Source organism: Echinops telfairi, unplaced genomic scaffold (assembly GCF_000313985.2).
Source record: "Echinops telfairi isolate 266 unplaced genomic scaffold, ASM31398v2 ScPeMD7_7475;HRSCAF=8513, whole genome shotgun sequence".
Classification (NCBI taxonomy): Eukaryota; Metazoa; Chordata; class Mammalia; order Afrosoricida; family Tenrecidae; genus Echinops; species Echinops telfairi.
The window spans coordinates 26,998,475-27,010,077 of NW_022111379.1; the positions used below are offsets into that span (position 1 = coordinate 26,998,475).

The 11,603-nt window shown below is 36.8% G+C and overlaps 1 protein-coding gene across 1 annotated transcript in view; it reads left to right on the forward strand.

The window, feature by feature from the left end:
• Positions 1-11,603, forward strand: part of TRPM1 (transient receptor potential cation channel subfamily M member 1) — a 166,498-nt gene that overhangs the window by 125,350 nt on the left and 29,545 nt on the right. The window contains exons 21-23 of the mRNA XM_030884308.2: positions 3,901-4,152; positions 7,363-7,537; positions 9,587-9,607. Coding sequence (XP_030740168.2) covers positions 3,901-4,152; positions 7,363-7,537; positions 9,587-9,607 — 448 coding nt within the window. The remainder of the gene's footprint in view (positions 1-3,900; positions 4,153-7,362; positions 7,538-9,586; positions 9,608-11,603) is intronic.

Consider the following 11,603-nt stretch of genomic DNA (forward strand, 5'->3'; position numbering starts at 1 on the left):
AAAAAAAAAAAGAAATAAAAAAACAAACAAACAAAAAAAACTACCTGGGCCCTTGGACCTCGGGATGAAATACTCTGATGGGAGAGGAAGCAAAAGATGACCACCCCAAGACTGTAGAAATGGCAATCATTGAGCCTCATGTGGGATCCCTGGCTTAGTGGTTCTCCAACGAAAGGGGACCCAGAAGGACCATATATTTAGTACCCCAATAATCCTCTTGCATTAATATGACAGGTTTTAATCTGAGAGGCAAGGATCTACACTTGTAAAAAATGAGACAGGAAAATTTCCCCTAGCATCAACCCCCATGCTCAGTGTAAACAACTCACTCAATTAAGAAATCAAGCTGTATAAAGCAATAACTCACAGATTTCAGCTCCAAGTTGGAATACTAGCATAAACTCCTCATATCAACAGCACCTTAAATTCTATGCCATTGGCTAAATTATTGATATTATCAATGCACTTGCCTTATACCCCAGGAGGGATGAATGTCAATGTTTTTCTGTTTTGTTTCTTTTGATTTTTGTTTTTTATGTTTGGTTTTGTGTGTTTTGTTGTTGTTGTTCTTATTAGTGTTTGTTTCTGTTTTTGTCATAATATGACAACCAAAGTAAGCCAGAGTCATTCACAACTCATGGATAAACAGATGTAATTGGGGCTCCCACATAATTCTAGCCCCAATCCAAGAACAATTAGTACTAATAACATGGTCCTGCTCAATACTTGCTTTCATGAAGAGATCATTGAATATAAGGGTGCAACAGAAAAGTGTGGTGAAGAAAGCAGATGATGCCTGGCTATCAACTGGAATAGTATCTGGGACTTGTATTCAAGCGAGCAGCCATCTAAGTGAGGTGTCAACTAAGTCCACATTGAAGAAGCACACCAGCCTGTGTGATCTAAAGATAATGATAACAAAATCCAAATATGATGAAGGGAAAAGTACTGGAATTTACATTATGAACACACAATTTGTAGAAGGCTATGGAGAACAGTGGGAGCCCAATATCCATCTGCAGAATATCTAGTCAGCTTAAGCCTGTGGCAGATCCCCTCTAGTCAGGCGAGGGAATCAAACAGTTTTACTATCAGACAGAAGTTATTGTAAACTTGATTATGGTGGATCGAATCATGGTATAATATGATACTTGATCAGTTGACCTCCCTCTTGACCCAACCTGAATTTCCTCTAAGCTCAAGTATTTTTGGCTTTGACAGAAATTTCTTCTCTGACTTTAAAAATATTGGTTGTTTTATCTTTCTTGCTTGTTGTTTTATCTTTTTATTAATATTATTTTCCTCTTTGTGTTTCATTTTCTTTTTAGTTTTTGTTTCTGTTAGGCTTCCCTGATTATGAAGCACAGAAGGAGTGGATGCATAGATACAAAAACTGATGCAATTGTTTATTGGGGATGTGGATGGCAGGGGGAAGGGATCGGGGAGCAAACTGTGTTAGTCTGGGTTGACTGGAGAAACAAATCCAGAGACACTCATATATGTGTAAGAGAGAACTTTATATCAAGAAGTAATTATGCATCAATAAAACATCCGAGCACAGTCCAGATCAAGTCCGTAAGGTTGATATTAGCCCATAAGCCCAATATTAGTTGATGAATTTCTCTTCAGACTCACACAGCACATACAATGATGCTAAATGTAGGAAGATCACAAGACAGTGGGTGGAAAGTTCTGTGGGTCCAGTAGCGGTAGAAGAATCTCCAGAGTTCTGGCTGCCATGCTTATGCTATTTTGCTTGTCAATAGGAATGTGTAGCAGAGAGAGAGTGGGTCCTGCCTCCAGGGAGGAAGAGAGACATCAGAAGGCCATGCCCATAAGAAACCATCAGGCTATGACCTGATTGACAGGCTAGCCTCCACCCCTTCATTCTTATTTATCAAGTTGACATGGAATTGTGTAACTACCACACAATGAATGCAGTAGGGAGGGAGCATTAGAAATGACTGTGATGATGTATATGCAACTCTTTTTAAAAGCAATTTAACTATGGAAATGTATGACATGTGAATGTTATATCAACCAAAAACTAAAAAAGAGAAACCAAACTTGACTATAGGTTACTATAGGTGAAGGATGAAGAGTCTTTGCTTAGGGAGCATTGAATTTATGGTGGTAGAATAATTAAATAATTATGGTGGTAGAATAATATTAATGGTGGTAGAATAATTTGGAAAAGGATAACAATAACAGTTGTACAACACAAAGGGTATAACCAATGGCAATGAATTATACATGTAGAAGTTATTGAATCGGAGAATGTTTTGTTACCTGTATTTTTGCCAACATTTAAAAAAATAATTAAATGAATTTCTAAAAAGAGACAATACCATGGACTGCTAAATGGACAAACTGATCTGTGTTGGAAGAAGAACAACCAGAGTGCTCTTTACAGGCAAGGATGAGGAAATGTCATTTAACAGGCTTCGGATGGGTTGTCAGGAGAGACTATCCCTGGAGAAGGATGTCATGTTTGGTAAAGTAGGGGGGCAGCGGAAAAGAGGAAGGCCCTCACGGAGACGATTGACACGTCTATCGCGCGTAGGAGCAATTGTGAGGCTCCCACAGACCCAGGCTGTGTTTTGTTCTGCTGTGCAGAAGATCACTGTGGTTTGGAAATAACTAGACAACATAGCTTTGTCACTACCTTACTAGAGAGTGTACCTCACATCACTAGCCATACCCCAGTCACCACCCATACTTACCACCCCTATTCAAATCATGTTCTTACTTTCATGCCTGTCATCTTGCAAGAGATAAAAAGTGAGAAAAGTAAGCAGAAGTAGGGACTTCTTTTTTTTTTTTTTAAGAGACTAGCAGAAGATAGTGCAGTGGGCTTTCTGGCCCACCGAGTGAAAAAAGCTGAGTACCTTCAGGAACACGGGGAAAAACGACAACAAAGCTTGCTGGCAGCACAGGTGTCTCCGGAAACTTATTAGCAGAGTTAAAGAGCTTTGTAACACTTGCCAGAGGATGACAAGCTACGGGGGCCCAATAATTGAGAATAGGTTTCTCTGGCTGAAGAATTTTATCTTGAGTTGTTTCTGATCCTGATTTATAACCTATTACTTCCCTAAAAAAAAATCCCATGATCGAGAGTATTGTCTCTGAGTTACATATGGCCATTGAAAACACTTCTTAAACTGAGCAGAGTACATAATGACTGGTTTCAGAACCAGTAAAATGGTTGGAGGGTGGAGACATGGTTGATCTCACCTCATAGAAACCAGCCTTCGGCTGGTGATTCTTCCCTAAGTTAGGAAGAGTCAAACTGTGATGCTATCTTTAGAGTGTTCAAACCATGCTGCTTGTTAAATAGTTCCAATTTTACTCTGAGAAAATGTCTTTTTTTTTTAACCAGGGGTAATTTTCCAGAACTATTGTCTCAAGCAGGGGTAAAACAAATTCAACATTCTTTTGACTTCTCACATCTGACTTGTAAAAGAATTCTGGTAAAGAACTATCTCCACGTCCAATTCTGGCATTTCCCCTGAGGTGCACTGCCCCCCTGTGGGGAGCTTATCTATACTTAGGAGTTTTTCTCCTAGACTAAGCCTGAAACATGATCTGGCAAGTACAGGCCCCAATTTTTTTCTTTGAAATCAAAAGAAAATTGCTCTAAGTACAGAAGGATATAATTTGGAAAGTAGTTCCTGATAGTGGTGTTTGTGAAATACGGAATATAGAAGATGCCATGGAATTCCTTAGTCTAAATAGTGTTTTCTGTCTAAGTAGAATGGTGTTTAGAGGTCTTAAACAGGAAATGGGGACCTGATGCCCTGGAATAGTAATATTCCCCCCGGCCATCTGTCCAAAAGTGTAAAAAGATGAGGACATCACACAACACTCTCAGTTTATGTGTTCTTTGGGATTTGTTTTCAGATTCTCATGTCAGAACCAGGAAAACTCAGCCAGAAGATAAAAGTTTGGCTCCAGGAGTATTGGAACATCACTGACCTTGTGGCGATCTCTGTGTTCATGATTGGGGTGGTCCTTCGCCTACAGAATCAGCCCTACATGGGCTATGGCCGAGTGATCTACTGTGTAGACATCATCTTCTGGTACATTCGTGTCCTGGACATCTTTGGGGTCAACAAGTACCTGGGGCCCTATGTGATGATGATTGGAAAGATGGTTAGTATCGACATCTTGGCTGTGCTTGGAAACAAGCCTAGGCCTTGGGCATGGTTCTTGGAGATTCATATGGTCTTTCACATTCAAGTTGTTTCTTACAGGATACAGATTCATAAGTATAGAAAACAGAATATTACCCTCAGCACATGATACTGAGAATGGACCTCCTTGGCTTTCATCCATTTGCCAGATGGCTGAAGATTTGCCCTGTGCCAGATGCTGTTTCAGGCACTGTGACACCATAAATTCAGGGTGGACAAAGTCTTTGCCTACTTGAAGCTTACCTCCTCTGAGGAGATGGGCAATGTTTATTCAAACAAAGCAACTGGTAAAACTGTGTCAGATAATGATAGAAAGTTAAATGAGAATGAAACAATGCAAAAAGAGGGAGAGTCGTAGGGCTCCTCTTGCCAATGGAATGTTCTAGGAATCCTCTCCAAAAAGTGATGTGTGAAGTCACATGACGCGAGTAAGATAAGCACAATATCTGTGGGAAACATTTCAGGTGGAGAGGACAACGAGATCCAAGGCCCTGTGACGATCATGTACGAGGGGTGCTATGGGAAAGGCAGCTAGTGTGGGACAAGTGCAGAGATACTTAGGCACGAGGCAGGCCACTCAGGAGCACTGGACTGCGTGAGCATTTGAGGTGATATTGGGTGTGAAGAGAAGCCATCTGTGGTTTAGGTAAGGGTATAGCGTGTCCTAATTTTGGTTCAGAGGGGCTATCATGACTGCAGGGATACAAGAATGGAAGCAGAGGTCAGTGAGGAGAACCTGGGGTGAAAGTGGAAGTGCTACCCAGCATACATGCTTTGAAGCCAGAGCTAACAGCATTTGATAATGATTTGAGATAAAAGAGAGTAGTGAAGGATACTTCAAAAATGTTTGTCTAAATAATGGGATAAATGGTGGGTCTGTGATTGGAAATGGGAGCAATTCAGGTCTGGAGAGGGAGACTGAGCCTTTAGATATAAGTCTAAAGTGTGCATTTGGTAGATGTGGAGATTCAAAATAGGCATTTGTAACACAGAGAAAAGGTCAGAGATTTGGAAATAAGTCAAGGTTGGAAATAAACATTGGAAAGTCTAGACAATACGAATTCTAGGGCAAGGCCCTGGCAACATTTGAACCTATAGAGAGAGGAAAAAAGTGGAGAAACCAGCAAAGGAGAATGAGGAGTGAGCAGGAGACAAAAGGGAAATAGGAAGAGGCTGAAGAAATTATTTGAAGAAGCAAATGGTGGTGTGGTATATCTTTGATGCTGAAGATTGAGTGAGATGTGGACTAAAATAACCCACTGGATTTGGCAACATGGAGCTCATCAGCCATCACGTTGATAGGGGTTCATGGAGAGAGAGGGAGGAGAGGGAGACAACAGGATTGGATTGGATTCCAGAGAGAATGATGGAAGAGAACTTGAAGTCTGTGGGCCTCAACAACTATACCGAAGATTTTATGTGAGGAGGTAAAGAAATGAATGGAAAATATAAGAGGATATGGGGACAAAATATTAGCACTGTAACACAGCTGCAAGCTTTTCCTACCTACTAGAAGAACATGACCATGAAGTGTTCTTTAACGGTTTCTATTAAATACAAACTGTATAATCTAGCTGATTCCAATTCATAGCAATCCCAACATTTTCTATAGTACTTTCTGAAGGAGCCCAGTTGTACAGAGGGTAAAATGCACAGCTGCTACCTGCCAGGTCAGTGATTGCAACTCCCCAGTTGCTTCTCAGGAGAAAGATGAGGCTACTTGCTCCCACAAAGGTTTAGTCTTAGAACCCTCCTATACAGTCGCTATAAGTCAGAATTGATTAGATGGCAATGAGTTTGTATTTTGGAGTTCTCTCTGTATATATGCACTCAGCATGTTACTTTTCTTCTTACATATCATATTTAAACTATTAAGTAACAATTTCATTTTTATATTTCTGATGTATAGTAGCTTTGAGATAACAGAAATGGCTTAGCTGATGTAAGAATAGTTTGATAGTAAGATATAGGAAAATGCTTTCATCTTTTATAAGAGTTTTAGGAAAACGATAAGGCTGTCTACTCCCATAAAGATTTAAAGTCTCAAGAACCCAACAGGCAGTTCTACCCAATCCTATCGGATCACTACCAACTAGAATGGATTTAATGCAGTGAGTTTATTAGCGCTTTCTTTCCTTCCTGGGAGATATAATACCATCAAGTTTTGATGAAATAGGAATTCAGGTGCAAAACAAGTACCTCAAAATATTCTATTTTTTATGACTAGAAAATTTTTTCATCATCCCTTAGTACAAAGATTTGGTTTCCCAGTTCTATGTGGGTACATGTATTTTTGAATGTTTATATGGTGATAACCTGATTGGCAACCTTCAAACATGTTGTAGAAGCCAGAGACAAAGAGTGCCCTGGTTCATTCCCCCATCTGTATTCCATAAAAATTTCAACCCCTGACCTCTGGCCATAAATCATTAGACGTCCCTATGTAAGTATCTCAAGATAAATCCATTCTGGGTGACTAGGCCAAGAGGAATTCATGCTGAGGTTTATTTAAAAGCAAAACATGGAATATAAAACTACATATGAACCAGCAGAATATACTTAGATTGCTGTGTTGGGATTTATCCTAGAAGAAAGGAAAATCCTGATTTATTTTTACAAACTCTTCATAGAAAAAGTAACAACTTTGAGACAACAGAAATGGTTTAACTAATCTCAGCAAGTATCCTCCTCTTTAGGAATGTTTAAAATTAGAATTTTATTAATCCAGTGCCCTCAGCAACCTGATCATTGCTAATTGTAGTAATTCATTGTATAATTAAAGAATAAGTATGAGTATTTATTCTCAATTTATCATCTTTTACCACTGTAGGTGTCTCCTCCTATCACCCCTTAATTTCCTATACATGCTCCATCTTCTTTCATAATGTTTTCCATTCTCCATCTGTAGCTGTAGATACTAGAAATACATTTGTTTATGGACAACAATAAATGAAAAGCAAGAACTAAAAGCAATAGATGAGCATAGCAGTGTTCTAGAATAAGCCTTTGCATTGCAGGTAGTAGCCTCAAGAATAGGGGGGTGGAGAGCATGAAAAGAGACATTCATCATCCTGATAAAAAACTTGCGAGAACAATACACTGAATCACGGTTATCTTGGCCTTTGTGTGAAGAAAGTAAGAGATACATGTTCTGCTTTTTTCTATTCAGATGATTGACATGCTGTATTTTGTGGTCATCATGTTGGTTGTGCTGATGAGTTTTGGAGTAGCCCGTCAAGCCATTCTCCATCCAGATGAAGAACCTTCTTGGAGACTAGCCCGAAACATCTTCTACATGCCCTACTGGATGATCTATGGAGAGGTGTTTGCAGACCAGATAGACCGTAAGAATAGAATTAATAGTAAGATTCTCTTCCATGCTTCTGAGTCAGATGATCAGTTCCAAATTAATAAATGAGCAGACATTAATTTGGAAATAAATTCTTGCATATCCTGCCACAAGGCTCCAACTTATTTTATAAAGAAAGAAGCCTAGATTATAAGATACAGATTTTGAAACGCCAATAATTTCTTCTAGTCTAAATACCATTAGCTAGAATGATGAGTTGCAATTCCCTTTAGTTGGACCTGGTGGATATCCTGTTGAATCAGTGTAGTTCCATTGCCAATATCCTACTTTTACTCCAGTCCAAATATCAAGCAGTTTAACTGGGCCTTTACATTATCATCCTCTTTAAGCCATTAAGCATACTTTCCATATAGTGAAAATTTTCTCTTCTCTATTGGGAGTACCATTTGTATTAACAACAATAACCTAAATGATAGAAAAAAGAAATCAAATGTAATCCTGTCACGAATTTTTGAAGAATATAGGCTGAGCTAGTAGATTTTTTTCCCAAATAATTTTATTAGGATATAATCCAGATATCATACCATTTAATAGTTTGGTATTGTACATTTGCTACCACAATCAGTTTCAAAACATTTTCTTCCTTTCTGTACTCCTTGACATCAGTTTCCCATTACACCGTCTCCTCTGCTACAATCCACAGAACCCTTATTCTAGTGATTTATCTAGAGATTCACCAAAGCTGGGTTTCACATACCAAAAAAAATATATAACGTAGAGTCAAGAACACTACCAACAATAACAAAACACAAGAGACAAGGCCCAATCTGAAAATAAATAAATAAACAGAAAATATTCAAAACTAGATCAGGCTCAAAGTGTATCAAAAGAGAGATCAAATGACAAGGTTTTAAACATTCAGTCAGATTTATCATTTTAATTTACTATCCAATATTCTCTGCTGATAACCAGGGTATTCCCATCCCTCCCTCGTGGTTAAATTGGAATCAGTGGGGGCTTCTTCCATGTGTGGATCCTGCAAACATATTTTGGACTTCCACTGTCATCCTTAGACTTCTGCAAACCAGAATTTTACAATGTAAGGTCTGATTTTTCATGCTTGAGGGAAGTGAAACTCAGTGTTACTGTACCTGTTTCACTACAGACAAGCAAAGCACCACCATTACACGAGGTTCATTAACCCCTCTTCATGTCAATACCTACATTTTCATTCAAATATTCATGCTTTTTCATAAAGCATAATGTAGCATGGTGGGTCTGCTGCCATCTGTGTTCTTCTTTTTAAGATGAGAATTTTTCAAATATCCTTCTTTCATGTGAAATTCAGGGTTGTCAATTTATATACCATCACTAGGTGAGATGATAACTGCTTTCCAGCTTTTACAATGCGATATGAGTACATTATTATAAATACCACAAAGTCAAATGCTGAATTTGTTTGTAACTTAGTAAACCAGAACTTAAAAATCTAATTTTATTTCAAAAGACTCTTTGCTTAGGTAAAAATAAATGCATGCTAAAAGCCTTGATTACAGTATAAGCTATATTTTTATTTTATTGTTATTAAATCTGGTGATGTTAGAAGATAGAGAAACTGTGGCTATACTATGTTCAGTAAGACTATTAAATGTGGGTTTTCTAACAAGATCTTATCACATAGTAACTTTATAGCTATTTGGGTTTACAATGAGTTTGTGTTGGGATAAAAGAAAATATTATTTAATGGATTAACTTTTACATCAGAATGATCATCTGCCAGTAGCATCATGCCTTTTGCACAGTATTTTTAAAACTGATTTTATTATTGCTTAAAATATATGGCAAAATAAATTTCTATAAAATATATTCTTGTAAAATCAATGCTATATAGTATTCTCTCAAATATATCACTGTTTCTCAGCACAAGTTTATAATTCTTAAGTTTGAGATCTTTGTGTTTCTCAGCAGCAAAATAGTATTTTTAAATCATTTGTTTTACTTTTCTCTTAACATCATCTTTTTTATCTTTCCTCCCTTCCTATCACAACTTAAAAAAAAATCCTGATTTTCAATCACTCTATAGTCTATGCCATGGAAATTAATCGTAAGTTGACATGGAATTGATGAGTATAGTGAAAAATGTTTATTAGTTAACATTTTTCTTACCTGATTACCTTTATTTTATGCAAGTTTAAGTCCCTTTCTTTTCTGGTGCCAATACATTTTCAAATGTATATAAGAGTAAACATCCTATAAATTTATGAATATTACTTCATTAGCCACTGTTGGAAATTTTCCTATTTTCTCTAAATTAAATAACATTATCTTATTTTCTCTCAATTATGTGTGATAAATATGATAAAAGTGGTATTTCAAATGAGCAGAAAAAGGAAGACTTTTTTTTAATAGCATGGGAAAAGTAGATGAACTAATTTGAGGGGTAACGAGGCAATACACTAGAGAACAAGACTATTGTCAAAGCAAATGTACCAAAAAAAAAACAAGCTAGTATTAAATAATTAGAAAGTATAATAACTTTCTAATGGATAATAATAAAGAAAGAAACATAAAGGTATATTTGTCAGCATAAAAATGCAAAATTTCTGTATACACAAACACAATGACTGTACATAAAAACTTATTCAAAATGGATCAGAGACCTAAATATTAAATCTAAAACTATAAAATTCCTGCATGATAACATAGGGACAAAACTAGGGGTCCTAATTTATGGCATAAGTACACTGTCAAACAGAATTAAAAATACACAAACAGCAGAAGATAATCTAGGAAACTGAAACCTCCTAAAAATAAATACGTAGGCTCAGTAAAAGACTTTACCAAAAAAGTAAAACGAGAATCTGCACATAGGTCATTTTTGGCAATGATGCATCTCCATAATTTTGGGCAATGACACATCTCTATTATGAAAATGTCAACACTGCAACAACAGAAAGACAAATGATCCAATAAAAAAACCAAAGACCTGAACACTTCACCAAAGAAGACTTTGAGACAGCTAACTGCACATGAAGAATTGTTCGCTATCATTCGTCATTAGACAGAGGTAAATAAAAATGATAATGAGATACCATCTCACCCTGCAAAAAAGGAACTGAGTGAACAAACAAACCAGAAAACAAATGCTGTGAATTTTTGGAGAGATGATAACACATACACTTTTGGTGCAATTGTAAAATGATGAAAGCACTATGGAAAACAGTGTGACACTACTTCCAAAGGCTAGAAATGAAAATATCAAATGATGCCACACTCTCACTCCTAGCGAAGAGCAGTGACCAAAGTGCATCTATGCAAAAACAGTACACACATGCATACCTATATTAATTGCAGTATCACTCACAAAGCAAAAATAATGGAACTAACAAGGGCCCACAAACTGATACATAGATAAACAAAATGCGGTACATAATATAATGGAATCCTATGCAATGATAAAGCATAATTATGTGTCAAAAAATAACATAACATGGACATATCTGGAGAACAGTATGCTTAGTGAACAAGGTCACCCACAAAAGAATCACTATTGTATCATAACACTTTCATAAAAATCAAGAATAGATTTATACCCAGAAAGCAACAGTCTTTGATGGTTACCAAGGTTGGGCTGGGAGCATCACTCACTGGTTAGTAGCCACATATTAATTTAGTAAAGATAAAAGGCAAATTATAATATAAGAGAAGTCAGGACAATGTGATCAAGAAAAAGAAAGGATAACGATGGTAAATCCTATATAACACAATTCTGCAACATCAATAATAACCAGAAATCTGTGAACTGTTAGCTAGGCAGATATGTTTACTGTAAAAATATAGGAGGTCATAAGGGAGTACATATATGCATGTGCATATATAGGTATGTTCGTGTACACTTGTATATACATATTTGTATGTACTGCATGTGTATAAATATATATGAATAGGCTTCAAAAATTCACAGAAAAAATGAAATAGAAAAATAATAGATTTTTTGTTGCAATATTTTTGAAGACCCTTCATGTAATAGAGCACATGGGGAGCACAGTTTTGAAAAATAATTAGACACACCCATTAATGTCATGGGATTGAGTTACTGG